The sequence below is a fragment of the Artemia franciscana genome, chromosome 21 (genome assembly GCF_032884065.1).
Source record: "Artemia franciscana chromosome 21, ASM3288406v1, whole genome shotgun sequence".
NCBI lineage: Eukaryota > Metazoa > Arthropoda > Branchiopoda > Anostraca > Artemiidae > Artemia > Artemia franciscana.
In genome coordinates, this window is record NC_088883.1 from 17,180,641 (window position 1) to 17,203,355 (window position 22,715).

At 34.9% G+C, this 22,715-nt stretch overlaps 2 protein-coding genes across 3 annotated transcripts in view; both read right to left on the reverse strand.

Moving 5' to 3' along the window:
• LOC136040963 (muscle calcium channel subunit alpha-1-like) overlaps positions 1-5,714 on the reverse strand; it is a 220,922-nt gene extending 215,208 nt beyond the window's left edge. The window contains exon 1 of the mRNA XM_065725420.1: positions 5,612-5,714. The gene's annotated coding sequence lies outside the window, so the exon portion shown is untranslated. The remainder of the gene's footprint in view (positions 1-5,611) is intronic.
• Positions 5,715-7,657: 1,943 nt separating this feature from the next.
• Positions 7,658-20,907, reverse strand: LOC136040965 (transcription elongation factor B polypeptide 3-like). 2 transcript variants are annotated; one of them, XM_065725434.1, is made up of 2 exons: positions 20,693-20,907; positions 7,658-9,547 (listed from the first exon to the last, which is right to left on the reverse strand). In XM_065725434.1, exon 2 carries the CDS (start codon positions 9,535-9,537, stop codon positions 7,822-7,824), a length of 1,716 nt encoding a protein of 571 aa, XP_065581506.1. In that variant the 5' UTR covers positions 9,538-9,547; positions 20,693-20,907; the 3' UTR covers positions 7,658-7,821. The 2 variants fall into 2 exon arrangements, with proteins under 2 accessions (XP_065581506.1, XP_065581505.1); XM_065725433.1 differs by lacking the exon at positions 20,693-20,907 and adding an exon at positions 20,310-20,415.
• Positions 20,908-22,715: the final 1,808 nt, after the last annotated feature.

A 22,715-nucleotide genomic window follows, 5' to 3' on the forward strand; every position in this document is an offset into this window, starting at 1 on the left:
TTGGGTTATGTGACGTCATGCTTGCATTGAAGTAAACTATCTCATGGAGGAACTTACAGGAAAGAAATACTTAACTAGCATACAACACAAGGAGATGGAGCTCTCAAGGAAAAAAAGGGACGACGAAAACACGTTGCTTGTCATAGAAATGCTTGAACAGTCAAATTTATTTGAAGAGTGCGATTGAGTGCAAAATATAGTAAATGGAATAATAGTTCCCTTAGAATCAAACAGGGAAGATGCTCTAAAAGTGGAAACAACCATACTTGATAATATGGTCGACAAGTCAATCAGGGGCTATGTTTCAGAAAGAAATTACAAATAATCCTCATGACACCCAAGAGAGCTGACTCACCGAAAATCTAGAACATAGATCCTACCCAAATCTTCAAGAGGTTCTTGGTTGTTGCAAAACATTCAAACACACCATAAAGAGACTACTTCAAACACGAATTATGTGCTCTAGCTTCGTAACTACTTGACGACAATGGGCTCAAAAGGAGATTAAACAAGCCTGATCTTGCAACATCTTTATTTGATGTTTGTAAAGATGCGGATAACCTGTGCTCAAATAGGAAAGAACTACTAGGACCCCACCCTCACGTTTTGAACGGTAAAGCTCTTCTTCATAGACTACAGTGCTACATTGGAAGCAGCTCTTTACTGACCAGTACTAGGCATTTATCGGAACGCGGTATTCACACCCTAAAGTGGTTTTTGACGGATATTATGAAGGACCTTCAACCAAAGACCAGACAGGAAGCAGATGTGTGAAATTTAACGGAACAGAGGTGCTGTTTACTACAGATACATATCTTCAAATGCCCAAGGACGAATTTCGTTCCAAATAAAAAAATAAGGCGAGGTTCATGCACATGATAGGTGAAAGCTTAAATGAAAGGGGGATCAAAATTATTCAGGGATAAGGCGACATGGATGTGAAGATAGTTAAAACTGTTGTTGAGAAGTTTAGTATTCTTCCAACTGTGCTAGTTGATGATTATACTTACTTACTTGCTCTTTTATTGTTTCGAGTCAATTGTGATTCCAGCAAGATATATTATTGTCCAGAGGTGAAACAAGGCGGTATAAGTGTTGTGTGGGACATATACATGGTGTAAACTAGTTTGGGAACATCTTGGAACTAGTTTGGGAATATCTTTTCCAATCTTGGAAAATGAAAGGCTATATGCATATTTAAGGAAAACGAGGTGTTCCGAAGAAGTTCACAAGCTCTCCTGAAGGCAAGCACAAAGGACGAGATAGTTAGCGCTGGCGAACAAGCTTTACTGTCCATCTATGAATACAAGAGCGATGAAGGCCTAAACTCAGCTTGGTATCGTATGCCCCAAAAGAAGGACCCAAACTCCTCAAACTTCTTGCATCCTCAAGGCTTGCCATCCACACGTGTATCTGCGAAACTTCACTAGCTGCGTGTCTATCATCAGGTCCTAAATTGGAGTGAAGCTAGCAGTCTCGAACCTCTTCAGTGGTGATTTAGGTGCAACAAAACAGTTTTGGTTCCAACTTCCAATGATGACTGGTTCATCTCCGGCTCTATTGCAGCTTCTGAAAGCTGTGAAGTGTTCCTGTAAGCCAAATAGCTGTGATTGAGAAAAATCGTCATGCAAGAAGTCGGGTCCAGGTTGCTCTATAGCTTGCAAATCATGCAGAGGGATTTCCTGCAAGAATGCCATGGAACCTGAAGACGATGACACTGTCTTTAATGTCAAAGATTTTCGAAGGTTTTCTCTTTTTAAATTTGACAAAGTTAAAATAATTGAAACCAAAGTTATCTAGGTCGCTCCCTAATCTTTATATTAATCGATTTTTCGACATTATTAAATGAGTCATACTTTATGTCCTAAAGCCTTTTTTCTCTTGAGCATGGTATTCGATTAAGTCGTTTTCTGCGTCTTAATTCCATCTATTCGATCTTAAGAAAGACTTTTCTTCACTTAGGGTTGCAGCAAAAAAAGCCAATTGTACAGAAGACACGTGTTATTTATATTCCTTAATATTGAAATTGAGGGTTTTTCCTTAACCCTCTAATTCCTTTTTGGTTATCTACGATCAAGAAAACCCTAGAAAGGACAACTTGTTCACTAAAATAGCATACTTCGTTGATTTTCCGACTTAACCCCTTTCACTTCAAAGTCTAAGGGGGAATTAGGAAAAATATCCCTTTGATAGTGGTGATGGACCCTTTTTACCTTCATTTTGATTTTATACGACCTCAATAACGTCATAGAAGACATCCCTTTCCATGCATTATCAATAAATAACCTTTTTAGTTGTAAAAAAGACCCCCAAACATGACCTCCTCATTATTGCTGGTGACCCTAGCGCACACTTCGGCAGCAGACAGGCAAACGGTGACAAGAGCCTTGGAACACACGGGTATGGCGAAAGATGCGAACGAGAAACCAGATTGGCCCAATTCGCTCAAGCTTTGTAATAGCAAACACCCTTTTCAGACACAAGCCCTCACACGTCATAACCTAGAGATCCAAAGATGGGAGGACATCTTCCCAGCTGGACTATCTACTCGTGTAGTCACGTTGAAGAAACTCGATCCAGAACTGCAGAGCCTACAGAGGACCTGACACAGGCTCCATGTGCGGATCGGATCACACCTTGGTCAAAATGTCTGTGAAGATGAGGCTAGTGGTTTGTAAACGGAAGGAACCCCCAAAAAGATTTGACGTTGCCCGTCTTTAGGACCAGGCAGTAGTAGTGGCTTGCTAGAAAATGATATAGATCATGTGCAAGCCATATTGTGTAATCTTGCTCCTAATACAGATTTGGTTGGGCTGAAAATCAGTAAAGATAAAACCAAAATTCTAACAAATTCCTAGTATTTTCTCACAAGGGGCATCTCTATCGACAACTCCCGTTTACAGGACGTTGACCAGTTCAAATATCTGGGATCCCTCATCGACATTTCCGGCGGCTGCAGTACGGAAGTCCAAAGCAGAATATCGTCAGCAGCAATAGTCTTTGCTCAACTTAGGAAGAACCTTTGGAGACAGAGAGACGTCTGACTAAAAACAAAATCCAGATCTTTGAAGTAACCATCCGCTCCGTACTCCTTTACAGATCCAAGACATGGCCCCTGAAAGAAGCGGATATTCATACTCTCAAAGCATTCGAACATTCCGGCCTGAGACAAATCCTCGGTGTCTCCCTCTGAGACAGAATTAGCAACGTCGAAATTCATAGACGGTATCACCAGAAGCATAACATTGAAGCTCTAATAAAAAAAAAAACGCCGCCTAACTTGGTTTGGCCATGTTTCTCGGAGGTCAGATGACGCCCTCACTACAAAGGCGCTATACTGCAAACCCCTCGTACATTGGAAGAAGAAGCGGGTTGGACAAGTCAATACCTGGCTAAACACACTCAAGGCGGACTTAGAGCCGATTGATGGTTTCCGACAACATGGCCGAAGATGGGACAAGCAGTGGCTTGAAATATGTGCACCATACACACACGATCGAGCGGCTTGGCACTCAACCGTCTCCCTGATCATAGCGCCAGGGAGAGCTGAAGAACTTGTGTCCTGAAACAAGTACAAGTACTTTATCCCAATTTCCGGACTTAGGACCTTTTGGTCCAGTTTCTAAAAAAAATGGTGTTCTACACCTTCGAAAATTGGGAAAATAATGTCAATTAAGTATCAACGTATTTGCTACTCAAAAAGTTTGCCAAAACAAGAATGTCTGAATGAGTAGTCCCTCTGTTTTCTTTGAAATGCCATTTTCGAGGTTTCGATTTCCTATTCCCCTCCCCCTAGATTTTGAAAATTACCTTTTTGGAATTCCCATTGAAAAATGCCCCTTTTTGATATTTTTCATTGAAAAAGAAAAAAGAAAAATGCCCCTTATATTTTGTGAAATACATTTTCACAATGTGGTTAACCTCCTAAATGCTACCTCCTACATTTTTGTAAATTTAAGCCACTGCTTGTGAAAGGGCTTAAGTAATTTCCGTTTCCACAACTGCATATAAGGAACATTCAGACACCTTAGCTAGAAAAGCTATGAGCCCTCCTCTTTAACAAGAAAATATCCAGTTATTAATAAATAATTAATTGTTTTGGAAAAGCATCACAGCATAATATAAATTATTGCCATTTGCGTTAATCTCAAACGTAATAGTTATGGTTGAATATACACAACAGTATTAGTAAAAATTGAATCAGAAATGCTAGAATCAGTATTGTTGCTGGCAAAAAAATATTCGGGAATTACGAGACGAGAATAAAAAAATAACAAAACATAGTTTGAAATTACGTCTTCAACTGACTTTTAATGTCAAAATTATTAAATATAAGGTTTAGCTTGTCGTAAAGTTTAAATTTATCATTTTGGGCCTATCTCAAATGAGAATTTCTACGTCTTAATCTAGAGCTTACTGCTCTAGAGAACATCGGAACACAACAATGGATATTTTAGGGGACACTACAGTATCCGTAAAAGCTCAAATTAGATAAAAAAAAAGCAATTTTGTAAATAACTAGGTTTTACAGTGGAGAGTTCCTCTAAGGAGGGAGAAACGTCACTAAAAATAGAGGCAAATAGTGGACGAGATTTCCCTGAGTCCCCAACTAACCCTGATTGGAATCCGAATATTTTCTTCTTTCTCTTCTGCTTTTTTTCGCTCTCTTTATTTTTATTGGAGTCCCTTTGTGCTTGAACTAAGAATTATTTACTGTCATCTGGAGACGAATATTACGCTATTCCTTCTATGATAATAAACCAAATTTTTCAGAAATTTTTGCAGTTCTTCTCAAGGCACTGAAGGTAAATCCTTATAACCTTCAGTATAATCCTATAATCTTTTTAATGGAAAGTATCTGAATTCTATCCCGTGGGCTGTGAAAGATATTTTTAAAGGTATGGGGGCAAGACTGCAAACTAATCTTTCGATTGAAGGGGCTGGCAAAGGTTAATAAAACCGAAGTAATTCCATTAGATTATACTATTAAACCATTGTGACGAATATTTTAACGATATGACAATAGCCCTCATTGAGTAAGTAAACAAAACTAAGTAAAGACTTGCCTATACGAATAAACCAGAACTAAAACATTATCGATAACAAAAAAGAAAAAAAAAATAAGTGCGTCGTCATTATCATTTCACGGAAGTTTACCTAAGACTGGCAAAAAATTATTCATTTATGCAACCTCTTATTTAACTGCTAGGTTTTTTACAGTTAAACTGATATTATTTCTGCATACAAGTCCAGGATGATCTTTGATTGTTTTTTTCTTTATTACATGAATAACATTGTTTATTAAATAATTGAGCAAAGTCTTAAGTGTGTATTCGCCCATGCTTGCATATAAAGCTGCATTAGTGCTTAAATTTCGGTTTATTTCCTGGTGCACAACTTACTTAATTCCCAAGTTGCAAAGTCACAAACACCAAAAACAAGAAGAACAATGGGAATTTTTTAAGACAGTGGGAAACAAATTTGAATGAATATTTCGGCCCTATGTCCAAGGGCCGTCCTCAGCAATACAAATAAGAAAAAACAACTTACGAGAGGATAAAATCTACAAAACTAAAATAAAAAAATTTCAAAACAGTCGCAGCATCCTTACCTCAGCGAAGTTCAACCAAAAATTCCTGCCAAAGTATGACAAAACTGAGATACAACTTCTGCACTTACGATCAAAAGTGACGCTAATAAAAAAAAAAAGAGGGATTATCTTTTCCTTCAAACAGATTTTACCTACTTACATCAAAATTTTTAAAGTCATATTCTGCATAACTAAGAATTATACAAATTAAACTTTGCGTATATTTGGTAAAGAATGTCTTAATGGTGTTCGAACAGCCACCATTTCACACTATAAGCAATAACATTCGGTTATTTTGGTAATTATTCCACATTCACAAAATTTTGTGGTTAGTTTTAGTTTCAGATATATCTGAAAAATACGCTAAAATTGGTAAATTTCAAAAAAAAACGAATGGCATGTTTTCAAGGGGAAGGACCATCTCCCTCCCCAGATTTTGAAAAGTAACTTTTCAAGGGTTTTTCATTGAATAATACCTTTTTTTATATTTTCATTGAAAAATTGAAGAAACGACAAAATTGGCATTTCCTCTAGAATTTGAAAATACGTTCCCACCCCCCCATATTCATGAATTGACGCCACTGAACTTAAACTACCAAAAAAACATATAAAAAAATAAAAATAAAATCGAAAAATTAATAATGAGTATTAAAAACACCCAATAATATATTCTAAGTTTGAAAATGTAATCATGAAAGCTAGGGAGAAAATTTATGAATAGCTAGGACTGGGGTGTAAGGCAGAAAATAAGCTACTCTAGCATATTAGCTAGGCCAGCCTAGTAGTAAATAGTTTACAAGATTGTAAACTATTTTTTTTTAATCACTCTATTTTAAATGTGCTTAAAAATAAGTTTTTCGTTGCCATAGAGAATATCTGGAAAGAACTAGAAATTATTTTCTCATGGAAAATACCGAGTTTTTGCTGAAAGTGAAATTCAACAATAACTTTAAGAGAAATTACAGCTGTGTGAACCTTGTCTGATAAAAAATCAAGACTTTTTAGGCTTTTGGAATTTTTTTTCTAACCCCCCCCCCCCTTATAGCTGACCTATAATTCTAGTCATTATAAAATTTAAAAGGTAAAATAAATAAGAATGTGTTTTTCTTATTGTTTTTATTTCGAAAATAACCATTCAAAATAGGCAAACATTCAAATCAAAATCGAATTTGAAGCCCGTTCAAAATCGCATGGATAAAACTGACATAAATAAATATCATTACGCACAGGGCCATTTGTGAAAAATACACCCCCCCCCCCCTAACTAATAAAACTCAGTAAAAGTTACGTAAAAAAATATACTTATGGGTAAAGGCAAAAAAAAATCCCCACAACCTTCTCTGTACTGTTCTGCATACACCTGTCCAGTCTACTTTTCGGAGGAAATAAGTTAGACATTGAGGAACATTCTCCATAATGATCTACTTCCATAAGTCACATTTGCAGAGATGTATTCCCCCAGAAATGATCGTATCGAGCCAAATCTTAAAAAATCAGAAGAGGGCTCATTCGAACAAAAATTATAAGTTTTAAAGCCGCTTTAAACGACCAAACAGATTGGAGAGCAACTAGCCCCCTTTCCACAACCCCCTATTCCCCAAAGACATCCGATCGAAATTTCGAGATAGCCATTTGGTTTAGCATAATTGAAAGGTCTTGTCCAATAAATATGCCTCGAGGGACGATATGACCCCTCACAGGCCCTAGTGAAAGAGCTACAAGTTTTACAATTTCCAAACTTTTTGCATATAGTATTTGGTATTGGGAACCGTACGGATAGTTTTCACGGGGGAGTTTCCTGCGGGGGGGGGGGGATTTTCATGTGGAGAATTTTAGTGGGGAGGAAATTTTCTGGGAGGAATCTCCCTGAATTCACATTTTTTTATTCTTTTTATTTGCCTTTCTTTTTCTTTTTCTTTGTTTTACATGCTGAGAGAATATTATGGGGGAATTTTCTGGCAGAAATTTTCCGCAGGGAGGGGAAAATCTTCCGGGGGGGGGACTTTCTGCGGAGGAAAGCGCCTAGCACCACAATTTTGTGTTCTATATAATTTACGAAAATTAAAGTCATGTTATTCAGTTTTGGATAATCACAATTTTTACAGACTTATAAAAGTAGAATTCCCAAAAATACTCCAAGACATGGTTTTTTTTGCTCAATAATAAATTTTCGAAAAGAGAATATAACATAAAAATGCAGACCAGTACGTATTTTCTAGTAGTGAAATTCTTCATCTCTTAAAACGATTTTTCATGAACTGCAAAGTCTTTTGCATAAGTGGCGCCTTTCTAGGAACTACTACTGGGGATGGCCCTGTCGTGTTTCTTGGCCTGGGTCCTTCTTTCCCAGTTGCCGTCATTTTCACGTCTGCCTGTTTTGACCTTTCTTGAACTTGCTTAGCTTTAGCAGCACCCAGTGTTCCGACCTTTCTCAAATTGGATGGCGAAGGTTTTGACCAACTAAATGCTGACTCGACAAATGCTAATTTAGTTTGACGAACTGGAGCAGCATGTTTGGCCTTTGAAGAAAGCTTATTGGCAAGACTTGCAAATTTTGCCTCTCTTTCATCAAAACAGCGAAAATATACATCACGCCATGTTTCACAATCATCAGGTGTGCTTTTTCGAAATTGTTGGTGACATATTACCCTCCACAGTTCATCTGTGTCCTCTAATAGATAGGGGTTGAACTGTTCAATTTGCAGTAACTGGTCTGCTGTTGCTTTTTCAAGAATGTTTTTCAGTAGATCATACGGTATTCCTCCAGTGTATTCCAACATGTCTAAATTAGCCTCTAAAACATGTTGACACAATTTTAGCAAACTAGGTATTTGTTGATTGGCATAATTCTTTTTACCAGAAAAGACTTTACCGATTTTACCTTTTTGAGATAGGATCATTTCTAGAGAGGCCCCTTTATCTTCCTTTTTCTCACCCATTTTACGCTCTATCGTAGGTGGGAGGGGGGCACTTTGTTTATAAGAGGTGGATGGCTGATCGATTGCATAATAAGGTACAGAGTCGATTGAACTCAGTACAGAAGCCTTAAGATCCTCACTACTGACCATAGACTCAGAAATTGCTTCGTAATCTTTGGTTTTCATTTTTTCGGTCATTTCATATTCTTTTTGTCTTAATTCTTTTGCTTGTATGGGAGAACTGTCCACTTTCTTTTTCTTTTTAGGTTTTGATTCTTCTACAAAAAGGTTAACTTCTTTGATGTCATGCCTTCGTTTTTTGCTTCCTTCTTCACTGTGTTTTTCTTTGACATTTTTCATTTGTTGTTTATCATCTATGCTTCTCAATTTTTCCTTACCTTCGCTTTTATGTTTATCTTTACACTTTGAATCCTTCTTCCCATCTTTCCTATGCGCATGCTCTCTTTTTTGTTTTTCTTTTTCTTCACTTTTAGCTCTATCACTTCCATTTGGGGTTAACTTATTTTCGTAAAATGGACTTTCGTGGAACGGTTCTTGTCTTTCTTCATCAAAAGAGTTCTGTTCCTGAGATTCCTGAGTAACATCACCTATAAGTTCATCTAATGGTCTTATTTTAGATGGCACTGATGCAGTCCAAGTATCACCATAAGTGCTTCTGTCTAATAGAGATTTCCGACTAGACTTTTTTTCGACTATATTTTCACTGGAACTTCTGTGATGCGATTCTAACTGACTATGATTTTCAGTGTGATTACAATGTGATTTTTTCATGGTTTCATGAGCGGCTAAGATGGCTGACCATCGTTTAAGTAATTTGGTCGCTTCAATTCCTGCGTCTGAATTAGGACTCTTTTTGACAATTCGCTTGACACTTTGAAAAACACGCGTATTTTTTAATTCTTTTACCGTGATTGGAAGCTTTGCCAACTTCGCGAGACAATACGAATAGTTTTCTTCGGTCTCAATTTTTATAATTTTCTTCTCATAATGATGAATCTTTTCGTCCATTGTTTAGAATCTAAAAGAGAAAAAAAACACATCAACATCGATTAATATGCAAGCTGGTCAGTTTGACTGGACTGTAAAAAGATAATTTATATTTTTATTTCTTTCTTTTTAGTCACATCTATATTAGACATGAAACTTCACATATCGGAAAAATGGTAAAAACAATAACCTTTTTTCATCCAGCATTATTTTATTTTTCTTAACATGGACATAATCACTTTGAATAAAGAGAAACTAATTATTACCTTTATTCATCCAGCATTATTTTATTTGTCTTAAAATCGACATAATTACTCAGAATAAAGAGAAACTAATCATAGTCTATACAATTACGTTTTACTTTTAAACACTATAGGCAAATCTTAAACCTACGGCTTCTTTTTAATTAGTGTCTTTGAATTTAAAGTAAATTATCACAATTCTAAGCCCATTCTCAAATATTTATGATTTTGCATTTGAAGAAAAGATTTAAGGTCCAAGTTATCCAAAACAAGAGCCATAATTTTGCCATGTGTGACATCATTTACTGTCAAACTATGAAGTCGATTCTTAACATCTTTTTATGATTTCAAGATTGAGCAAAATGACTCGGAACCAGATAAAAGCCAGCTATTATTGCAGAATAAAGACTCGAGCTCCTGTACAAGAAAAGCAAGGACCTCCGACCCTTAAAGTGGGCAACAAAAGAAGAGGGGTTTTAGGTTGAAGTTCAATCTGGTAATTTTAAAAACAAATTTTGAAGTGCTGCAACTAATCTTTTTTGTGGTGTTTGCAAACCTTCCTTGTAGAGATACTGAAATGTCAAAAATCAGTTGCATCAGTGAACACGACCAGAATTTTCAGGAGGCGTTGGAGCATTTTTCCTAAGAACCCAAATGCGTCCCAAGTTTTCCATTTAGGACCAGGATATCCTGGACTCTGGGTGGCTCTTTGTAATATCATAATAGGGAATGTACACCCATCTCTGTCCAAGTTTGTTCAACATATGTTCCCAACTCTAAAACTGTTATGAGGGAAGGAAAAAAATATATTTCAATTCAACTTAGCGAAATTGAAGCACCAATACTCAGTCCCATAGTAGTGCTATGACGTAGGTTTAGGACAGGCAAATAATATGAATCACAAGTCTTCCAAAGGGGTTTTGTAGTCAAGTTGTAGTTTGTTATAGCACAGAGATCGGATAGAAAAAGGAAATAGTTGAAGCTACCAATAGATTTGGCAATTTTTTTTTTTTTATTAACTCACTAGTGGAAAGATAAACAAACCATTTGAGGTCCCTTATTACACTGTTTCCAAATATGCTGCTTAGTACCCTCACAAAGAAGTCCCAGGCCCCCTTCCCTGGTGTCACGTAATGCCCTATATACAAAATATTTGAAAACTTTTGCTGATTTTTCTTTCAAATTGGTTTTGTTTGGCCTTATGAAGCAACTGCTGATGCGAAATAAGCCTCAAAACAGAAAGGAAATAAAAAAAACTCAGCAAAGTTTATTTTACAGCCTAGGGCTATATCTGGTCCCATTAAAGGAAGGCCAGCACGCATTTGAAAGGGGTAGCGATTACAATAGCCTAAGCTATTTTGAAATTACACGAAAAGCCACGTCAGCTTAGAGAATATATCAACAAAAAGTATGTTCATCTTTTAATTGACAACTTAACTGAGAAAGCCAAGCTAGCTTGAAAGAGAAATAAATGCAACCTCAACTATAATGCAAAACTGTTGGTATGTCAATCACAGGCACTGACTCCGAAGAGCCTGAAGGAGCCCAAATCCCCTCATAATTTGTTTTTTTTTGGGGGGGGGATCAATAATTTCAGAAAATTATTAATATAATGGTTTGTAAATTCGATCGACAAGGTATTATAACAACACGTTAATCTTAAAATCATACTTCAATGATTTTTTTTACTGCAAGAACCTGAAATTAATATTTTAAGCTTTACAAAAATAGTAAAATAAAACTATAATATTCTTTGTCTATATATATATATATATATATATATATATATATATATATATATATATATATATATATATATATATATATATATATATATATATATATATATATATATATATATATATATATATATTAATTTCATCCTCTCTCTTTCTTTGCATTTATTTTGTCCTGTATATGTACAAGGACATATTTCAATCTTGTACAATATTTATTCTTCAGTTTTTTTTTACATTTGTCTTACATGTGTACATTCGATTATACACTAAATTTGTGTGCTTAGTATTAAGAAAATGTCACTCTACTTAAACTTTATTTAATGCAAACAGTAAGAAAATTAAAAAGAAAAATCCTTTTTTCGTTATTCAAGGAACCTCCGCACTTGGTTATTCAAAGGAAAAATCGTTCGTTATTCAACTCAACGAGCTGTAATTTTCTTACATAAGATATTCTGACAAGGCGGTTCTAACAGTATACTTCGTTTTTGATCTGATTCTATTTTTCAGAGTTAAGGGCTACTTTATACTTTATTACGGGGCGTGATTGTCTCTTACAAGATTGCTAGCTGCCGCTGCAACCCGGATATCTTTTATATAACACATTAAATCTCGTGTTTAGTAGTTAGAATCTAACAGAAACAAACTCATTTTAAAATGAGCAGGGTTTAACAGAAGGAAATTAACAGGTTTAACTTATAGGAAAAATTAGTATTTTAAAGGACATTTTTGCTCATCTTGATTTTTAAATGGATAACTTAAGAGGACAGTGCTATTATGGTGCCTTGAATATGGGGGGGGGTACGTTCAAAAGACTATAAAACTTAATTTTTTTTTAAGCACATTAGCACATTATGTACACTGCATTACTCATGGTTTCAACTTTGCAGTTGTAGATGGACTCCACCATTCTACGTCAATAAGCGATATAATAACTTTAGCCAAGGATCTAATAAACACCATAAGAGAACCCAACAAAAGAATAGGACTTTTCAGATATATATGCTGTTAGAGTGCCAAAAACCAAGCTGGCCTATAAACTCTTTGCCTGACTCCATGGACAAAGAAAAAACTTCTAGTATCTTGAAAATATTAAAAAACTGAGAAAAACTTCAATTTTCTTGAAAAAAAATTGCAGAGGAAAAACAAGGGACAGGTTACAAATGTACAGGCTACCTTGGGGGAGGAGTGTAGTTGTTCTCCAATCACTTAACTCTTAAAAAGAGAATTAAACTTTTAATTTTCAATCAAATGAGCCCCCTCTGAAGTGTCTACAACCACCCTTTACATAGAAAAAAATTTATGTGTCCCTCTGGGATAAATTATAACACTTGCTCCTGGGCTCTGGGGTGCTGTGTTGACTCTAGAATTTTTTTTTATCTGATATTTGTACTATTTTGAACAAAATGACTATCTCAAAAATTTGATTGGATGCATTTGCGGAAAAGAGAGTTGGCGGGGGGGGGTAGAGGGTTGGGGTTCCTAAAGCACAACTTTCGACATTTGCCCTGGGCTCTAGGGGGGTGAGACCCCAGAGTTTTTGTTATCTGATCTTTGAATTATTTTGACAAAAACCATCTCAAAATTTTTATCAGAAGCATTTGGGAAAAAAGGACATAGAGGGTAGTTCCCCTGCAATCACTTTTGACTCTTAAAAAGGACACTAAACCTTCCAATTTACAATCGAATAAACCCCCTCTGAAGTTTGTTAAGTCAATTTATAGTCTGTAAATTAAATTAGCTTTTTTTTAAAATATCATGTGTTTTTATGTTTTATTTTTCTAAGCCAAAAATGTTCCAGACATGAGTGTCAAGCTACTGAGAGTTGAGGTTTCAGAGTTCTTATGTTAATTCTATGACTCCAAAATGTTTAAAGAACTTATAAGCTGTCTTTTTCTCGTCTAAAATCTAGAGAATTCTTTTGAACAAGAACCATGATATGGGCTCCCAATGTTTTTTTTGGCACCAATGAAACAATACTTTTGATCAAAACTGGATCTCCTGCCTTTTGTGCTATGAAGCCATAGAACGTGAAATAGAGCTTAAACAGTATAACAGAGAACAGAGAGCTATACATGCAAGGTAGGATCTCCATCCGATGGGTTTACAATAAATAAAATTAAGCTAAAAGTTGTTCAAACACCTCTTGTCCAACTTATCTAGCTAAACTTACTTTCCAAAACATAAACTGTAAAGGATCTTATCGAAGAATGTGCTAGCTAATATACTGATGGACAACCAGGTGAATAACAATAATGATCACTTGTACCCTAATTGTTTTGTGTAGTGTTTGTTTGTTTCTTTTATCGATACTCCGCTTTGATTTTTGTAGCAGGTCAAAAATAAATTATTATTAATACACAAACAGTTTAAATGCACTGTTAGTCAACAGTTGAGCCTAATCATGGACACACAGTTTAAGCTAGAGCCAAAACTTGCAAAATGCTAGGTAATCTGAGACATAGAATCTTAAATTCACAAGCAACTATCTAAATCATAGACAGGCTCTATCATGAATATATTAAGGTAAAGTTCTAAGTGAGGAGCTTTTGTCAATCTTAGTAAGAAGTTAAGGAAGGTGAATGAAACTCTTTGCAACTGATTGAGAGCCTTAATGACCACCTGGGAAGATTTTTTGAAGTACCTAAATTCATCCCATCCCTCTCTAAAAAGCACTGGTTCTTGATGACCTCTTATAATTTTTGTGTTATAACAATGAAACATCGGGAAACAGATGTCTGGCTAAAATTAGGCAGAATGAAAGTGTTTTTAGCCTTGTACCTTTTTTTTGCTGAACCTCACATTTGTGAAATTTATAGGAAAAAAGCCTTAATATGGCTTAAGATCCAGCTCAAATAATAGCAATTGCATTTTCAAAAACTAGAGTCACTGAAAAAGAGACTGGAAACCCAAAAATAAGGTAGGCCTATTGCAAGTTCTGTCAAATTTTCATAGGTGTATACCTGTGATCTATGCGATCTTCTAAGCCCTAGAGATAATGAAGGGGTATTACCCAACCTACATTAAATCTTAAGTAAGTGATGTGAAACAGGATAGTTTAAGTGGGCTAGTATGCAAGGTTAGTGGTAATGTTGTAGAATAGCTCCTCTCTAACATTATGGAAAAATGGGAGCCATTTTTGACTGCTAATTTTGTGCTGTTTTTCAAGATTAAATCTATGTTTGTGGCAATTCACCCTTAAAATCCAACCCCCTCCCTTGTGGTATTAGGCACAGCTTTAGAATATATAGGCTATCAAAATATAAAAAAATAAACTAGCACAATAAGACTTTCAGTTTATAATATGCAGCAGCATATTTACATTAATAGAATTATCATGTTTCCTTCCATTATTATTTATATTTTTAACTGATTTAAACTAGTTTTTTTTTATCCAATATTCAGCACAATCACTCATGCTAAACTGAATATCTGGAGTCTATACAGCATAATTGTTTTTTATAACAAATTAATCAACACAAATAGCAATAGCCTAAACAAATCCATAATACAGGCTATATATGTGTCCAACAGGGGGGGGGGCATTATTGGGGCAATGACTATTATTTGAAAAGATGAATCAAAGAAAGAATCTAAGAATATTGTTGTTTAGTTTTGGGTAAATTTGGAGGCTTTTGAAAAGAAGCATAAACCAAGGAGTCTAATATTAGCCTACAATTGGTAGTTCTGAGTAAATTTGGAGGAGTTCAAATTACTAACCTACAAATAAAGTGAACATACCACTTAAAGCCTTTTCTTGATATTTCTGACCATGACAATTGATTTACTCTGAAATTCAAGTTTAAGCCCTTTTTTGAACCTTGAAGAACAAAAAAAAATTCTAAAATTTTTGGGCATAAAAAGGGTTATTTGAATTTTTATCCCACCTAATCATGACCAACCAATGCTTGTGGATTATCTAAATTTCATAAATGGATTATGATCAATATTAAGTTTGAAAACAACAATTTAGCCCTATTTTATAGGCTATCCAAAAATTACAGAATTTTTTCTATCTTCAAGGGTCCAAAAAAGGCTTACAATTGAATTTCTAAGTACAGTAATTATTATATTCAGAAAGAGAATAAAAAAGGCATCAAATGGTATATTCTCCTTACTAGTAGGTCAGTAATTTAAACTCCTCCAAATTTAGACTAGTCTAACCTGGCCTGGGAAGGTGCCAATGGGTATTCTAAAAAAAATGGTATTCTGTAGAATGTAAATATGCAACTATTTGGCATCAAAATAAAATATTCAGATAGACAGATAATAGTATTTCTAAGAATCTTACACATATACCTACCTAGCTGAAAATTTGATTTTCTAAGTTGCATATTAAATATCTAACTAGTTTGATAAGGATTGAACTAAGTTTGCAGTCTGAAAATTTAACCAGGTGAATAATAACATATCTTAAATGTTCTTGTATATAGGCTATATCCAACTATGCCAATAAGTTAATTCTCAAAGCAATTCATATATAGTATCTAACTAGCCAGATATGTATTACCCTTATCAGTAGCATGAAAATTTAGCTAGGTAGATAATACTTTTTCCTAGCCTTTCTTATATAATCCAATCAGGCTGATATGTAAATTATCTTTTCAAATTAGTGATAGTATCCAACTAGCTATATAATTAATTCTCTTAGGCAATCCATGAACATCTACCTAGGTGGATAATACTTTGTTCTAACCTCCTTTTTATTACCCAACTAGGTGGGTAAGTAAATTCATAAAGTAATTTGGCAGTAATATCTAACTTGCTTGATAATTATTTCTGTTAGGTACAGCATGAATATCCAACTAGGTGGAAAATGCTTTATCTTAGCCCTTTTGATATCCAACGAGGTGGATAATGCTTTATCTTAGCCCTTCTGATATACATAAAACTAGGCAGGTAAATAGATTATCTTAGCGAATTAGTATCTACTATATTAGTAAATAGATTATCTTAGCAAATTAGTTATAATATCCACCTAGCCAAATAGATACAGTGTTATCCACCTAGTTAGAGAGGCTAAATTTGTTTGGAATCTGCTTAATAAATATTCTTAAAAAAAATTTATTCCATACATTATAATAATAATATCCAACTACACTTAGTATCAAGTTAAAATATCGAGCTAGAAAGATAACAACTATTCCTAAGAAACTTACACCTTTAACTACCTAGTTGGATGAGGATTAAACCTAAGTTACAGTGGTCTGGGGGATTTTATGTAGTTGATTGTGATTAATTTTATTCTCTCAACACCTTTCCTAGACTCTGCTATTTAAGAAGCATTCATACAGTGCCATAGCCACTAAGTCTAAAGAAGTCAATTACTAGGCTATTTTTGAAAGTTATATCTTAGGTCGAAATCTAATTCCTTATGGGAGCAATTGGAGACATAGGACTAAACTGACATACAAGCATAGACAAACTCAAATAAAAGTACAAAATATTTATTGAGTAGGCCTACTTACACAAGGTAGACAGGAGCATACTTAGATGTGGATAGGGTCACAATAATTTAAATATACAAAGGTCTGTAAATTGGCACTGAAAGAACTGACACACAACAAATCTAATAAGCACAAATATAAATGTCACTTGAGTCTAAACATCTCCAAGACTAAATTCTATCATGAGCTGGTGGTAATTCATAGTTTGAGTCTGATGCAAGTCTCACTGAAACTAGTACAAGAATAGCTCCTTTTCAAGCCACTTGTAACTTTTTAGAGTCTCTCTTTCTCTAAATGCTGGTGGTTTTAGACTAACTTAAAAACACTAATTCTTCAGTTTTGAGCTTCTGATTTCCCTCTGGGATTTAGCCTAACCTCTTCTATAGGTCTTCAGCCCTTTCTCCTTGACTATCCTGCACCTCAGGTAGAACACTACTAATTATGTATCTTGTACTTCAATCTTATTTTGCATAATTTGATTTTATGGAAGCCTTGTACCTAATATTTTTATTATGCAATCAATCACAATTTTTTTTTTATTTTCTTAAAATTTCTCATTGCTTCAAGATAGGTAATCTCTTTAAATTACTGAAATTTTGTTTTTCTATTTGCTGACAGTTTAACAATGTTCAAACATTGTTTGACCAATATCACTATAAACCTTTTTTCAACAAGCTAAGTGACATTCTAAAATAGTATTTAATAATCTTTGTTTTTCATTAATAGTGCAATAATTTATTTTGCTTACTGCTAAACAATAGTTTAATACTCTAATTATCTTAGCTGGCATTGAAAGGAATTCATGAGATAGCAAAACCTAATTTTAGCAGCTGCTGTAAAAAGTGAAGTAAGTGCATATTTTGTGACTTCTTTAATTAGGCATGATAGGCTGTGATTTTTGTTGAAGTTTATTTAAAATGAGACCAATGTATTCTTAACTATTGTTTCAAAAGGAGAGGGTACATTTTTTTGTTCCTAATTATGCTAAAACAGCTTGAACATCTAACTAGGTTAATAATACTTTGTCTTAGCCCTTCTGGTACAATATTCAACAAGGCAGACAAGTAAACTCTCAATATAATCAGATGACACTATCTGACATGTACTGGCATTCACCCACATATCCTACATAAAAGTTGTACAGTTCTGTGTCAACCTCTTTCCCTGCTGTTCAAGTTATCATTAAATCTTTCCAGACTACCTCAGGTTTGGAAAACTACACATATCATTCCTATATTTAAAAAAGGTAGAAAGGACTGTGCTGAAAATTTTTGACCCATTTGCATGACATCAACAGTTGTTAAGGCTCTTGATAAAATAATCAATTCTGCAATTGTTAAACATGTGGAAGCAAATAATGTTTGACACTGTTCACAACATGATTTTGTTCAGGAAGATCTGTTGATGCCAATCTCCTTGAATTATTGTTGTTGTTGATCATATCACCCAGTTGCTTGATATTGGGATGCCTGCTGACATGATTGTGCTTGCTTTTTCTAAGGCTTTAGACAAAGTGTGTCAGAAGTGACTTGCAATTAAATTACATGCAGTCAAGCTGAAGACAAGTCCCTGCTCTGGATCCTTAATTTTCTTTATTTGTAATCTCAATGTGCCAGTTGGAGACACTAGGTTGGCTTCCTACTTTATCATATCTGGCTAGTGGGATATTTTTTCTTTCTTTTTTCAACTATTTCTCAAGTTGGCTAATGTTGTCTTCTCTTAAAAAGACTCTTCAAAATTCTTAGACATAATTCTTTGTGTATATTCCCCCCTGACCTAGCAAATTAGATTCATTATTTTATACCAATTTCCAAATACCAAGGCCACTTTTCAGTGAATGCACTTTCATATATAGCTTAGGGGTATATGCGACCATTGAGGGGGTCTGGTATACAATTGCAAAAGCAATGATTGTTATATTTTGAGAGGGTAAAATTCTAGTTAATTGACTTCTTGCTACCTCAGAAAGGGTTTTGGTTAGGAAAGTGAAACTTTCAGGGATGGGTATACAGGCTAAAGTATGTCCTGGGAAGGTATTTTAAAGTACCCACCTCCACTCCTTCCCCTCTAGAGGGCCCTGAAATTTGCCTACTTGACAGGTCTATTACCAATTGAAATTTTGACAAAACAACATTTTACCTTAATTTTCAGTTACTAGTTGCTTCTTCTCTGCCTTTAGTTCTGAAAATGCAATTCCTGTTTTTTTAGTAGAATTTTGAGCCATATCAATGTTTTTTTTCAAAATTTAGGAAATGTATTTGCATATCTTCAGAACCTTATAAATGGAATTGAGCAAAGTTATGAAGCTGAAAACAATTTTGTAGTACATCAATTAAGCAGAAGATCTATTTTGCAAGGTTTCACTTTTATAACACATATATCTTTCAATGTCATCAAAGGTCAGGGCCCTCTAGAGGGAGAAGGAGTGGTAAAATTTTAGTTAATTGACTTCTTGATATCTCAAAAAAGGTTTAGGTTAGGAAAATGAAACTTTAAGGGATGGGTCTACAGGCTAAAGTATGTCCCGGGAAGGTATTTTAAAGTACCCACCTCCACTCCTTCTCTCTCTAGAGGGCCCTGAAGTTTGCCTACATGACAGGTCTATACCTATTGAAATTTTGACAAAACAACATTTTACCTTAATTTTCAGTTACTAGTTGCCTTTTCTCTGCCTTTAGTCCTGAAAATGCAACTCCTGTTATTTGAGTAGAATTTGGAGCCATATCAATGTTTTTTTTCAAAATTTAGGAAATGTACTTGCATATCTTTAAAACCTTATAAAATGGAATTGAGCAAAGTTATGAAGCTGAAAACAATTTTGTTGTACTTCAATTAAGCAGAAGATCTATTTTGCAAGGTTTCACCTTTGTAACACACATATCTTTAAAGGTCATCAAAGGTCAGGGCCCTATAGAGAGAGAAGGAGTGGAGATAGTTGCTTCAAAATACCTTCCTGGGACATACTTTAGTCTGTAGATTCATCCCTGAAAGTTTCATTTTCTTAACCTAAACCCTTTCTGAGACAGCAAGAAGTCAATTAACTAGAATTTTACTGAAGGAGTGGAGGTAAGTACTTAAAAATACCTTCCCGGGACATACTTTAGCCTGTAGACCCATTCCTGAAAGTTTGATTTTCCTAACCTAAATCCTTTCCAAGATAGCAAGAAGTCAATTAATAAATATCAATTCAAGATCAAACAAGTTAATCATTTGGAGCCAAGGATAGCCTTTTTTGAAGAATTTCTCAGGTAGGATAGCTTACCCTTTTAAATAGGCTAGGTTAAATTTTCATAGGAAACTAGACAATATTTTCTACTTCAAGATAAAAACAGTAGGTTAATTAAGGTCAGAATTAAAAGTAGGCCAACCTTTTATTTTCTGAAATTTGTCCTGTTGGTTCCAACTTCTCATTCTTCCTTAATATCAGAACATCAGACAGCGCCACCTAAGATTAATCCCAATTTTAGGTTTCTTGTCATGATTATTACTTGCAGCTGGTAGCACTCGAAGTGGGATAGAATACCACCCTCATAAGCTATGGTTAGCTTTTGTGTTTCAAATAGTAGATTTGAGTATCTCTTATCAACTAAATACTAAAATCTCTGAAAGAAAACATCAAGGAGTCATCCGGCAACTTATTAACTGAAGCGCAATAGCCATAAGTGAATAATAACATCCATCACGTGTATTCAACTATAAACATAGTCATGTCCTCTCAAGCCTTCTGAACAGGAGTGACTATATTACCAACCTGGCACTTCACTCTCTCTCCCGTCACTCCCTGATAATAGAAGTTATAACCCGATGAAATTGGTGCTACCTGGAGCATAGCATCCATATTATAAAAGATTCACTCCCCAAAACAGTTCTGGAGTGGCAGCCACAGCGAGCCCCAAAAATAATAAGGTAGAAAAAATATACTTCGTCGCTTTCAAATTGTGGGACCTGAGAAACGTAAAGACCCAACTGGGAATGTATCTGGACAGCAGCACATAAGATAAGATTTATTTCGAAAAAATCACTATCACAAGTCCAGATGGGTCGAATTCACGCTTTGAGTCAATAAACACACACACATAAAAGTAAACAATTATAATACCGCTAGTCAGGGAAAAAAAATCACGAATGTCAAAGGGGTTGTAAAGAGAGGAAAAATACGTCAAGAACAATTAAAACTAGCACGACTTAGAGAATATAAACCAAATAAGTTTGGAGAGCTGCTTATGGCTCTTTCTGGAGACCCTGGGAATTGTTGGAGGCACAGGAAAAAGCAACGTAAGGTCAAACCTCATCCAATAAAAATCGCCTAAGGAGCATTGTAGCTTCTGCTGTAAAGCTGGTCTATAATCATCTCCTGGGTACCATCAATGAAGGATACAGTTTTTTCAAGGCTACAGCATTACTTGAAGTGAAGACCAAATAAGACATAATATGAAATCTAGAAATCCGGTAATTTCTCTCTATACAATAGTGAACTTCAAGCTATGATACAAATTGTAAAGCTAGTCTATAGTCTTAATACTATCAAGATGGCTTCATTTCGAACTTGTGTGCAAACTAATCATAACATGTCCTTTTCAGAAACAAAAGGACAGACAGTTATTGAACTGGGCCATTGCGCAGAAATGATACCAAATTTAACTTAAAGGTTTGCTTTTACTGTACCAAAACTCCTATATCATTTTGTGTTCTCAGCAAAGCGCTTGTTTTCCATTTTCCTTAAAGCATAGGGAAACGTAATTAGTTGGTTTATTTGTACTAGTTTTATTGATATATATTAGATAGGATGTGATGTAATAATTTTTGTCCATTTTGAGTTTCAACTTCACTCTTTACTTCCCTCGGAAAAAACTCCGTTTTTTAAAATTAATCTTTGTTCGTTTTTTATTAGAATTTGATGTGGAAACAGCTCTGCCATGATCCCTTTCTTATATATACAGATTAATGAATGTTCGTTTTAAGTTTTAATGTACTCTTTAGATACACTGAAAAACTTATTTTTAGTATAATTTCTAATTATCACCGATGTAGGGGAGATAAGACACCTTTAGAAAATACCAAAAACAACATTGACAGCAACGAAAAACTTTCAGTCTATAACATAAGTTTCATTATCCATACTTCACAAAACAATACATGTTTTTCAGGAACATTTGTTTTCCGATGATCAAAAAGCTGTTTATACTCGGCCGACTTCGCCTAAATAAGCCATAATGAAGACAAGGCTTTATATATCACCTACTGACTAGCAGAAACTAGTTGGCTACTGTAATAAAAATGAGCTGTTTAAGGGCTCATTTAAAAATTTATTTTTATACCTAATCACTTTTTTTTTTATAAATTTGACTAGATAGTATATTCCAACAAAGTGCACCTTCGGTTGTTTCCCCCATTCTTTTTTTTCTAATGAAAAAGTGCCTTTTCCAATGGAATAACCAAACAAGGCGTTTATCAAAACCTCAACAAGAACAGAAAACTCAGGGGACAAGAATGTCCCTTCCCCCCAGTTACCGCCGTTAGAACTAGCATACAGATTTCATCGCAGAGTGAAGTTGGAAGGTTCAATTCGAAACTGCTGATCATTCAAGCATACTTTGTGGTAGATCTTTAGTTGAAAAGTTTTTAGTTTTAGTTAACTTGTTTTCGCAATAATATTTTACTTTTGAGACGAGTATGCGATTTATGAAACTTACTATAAGAGGGTCTGGAGGGGGAGTATATGCGAGGAGTTCTTATGAACCTCCAGTTAAGGGCTTTGGACCATAATTATTCCA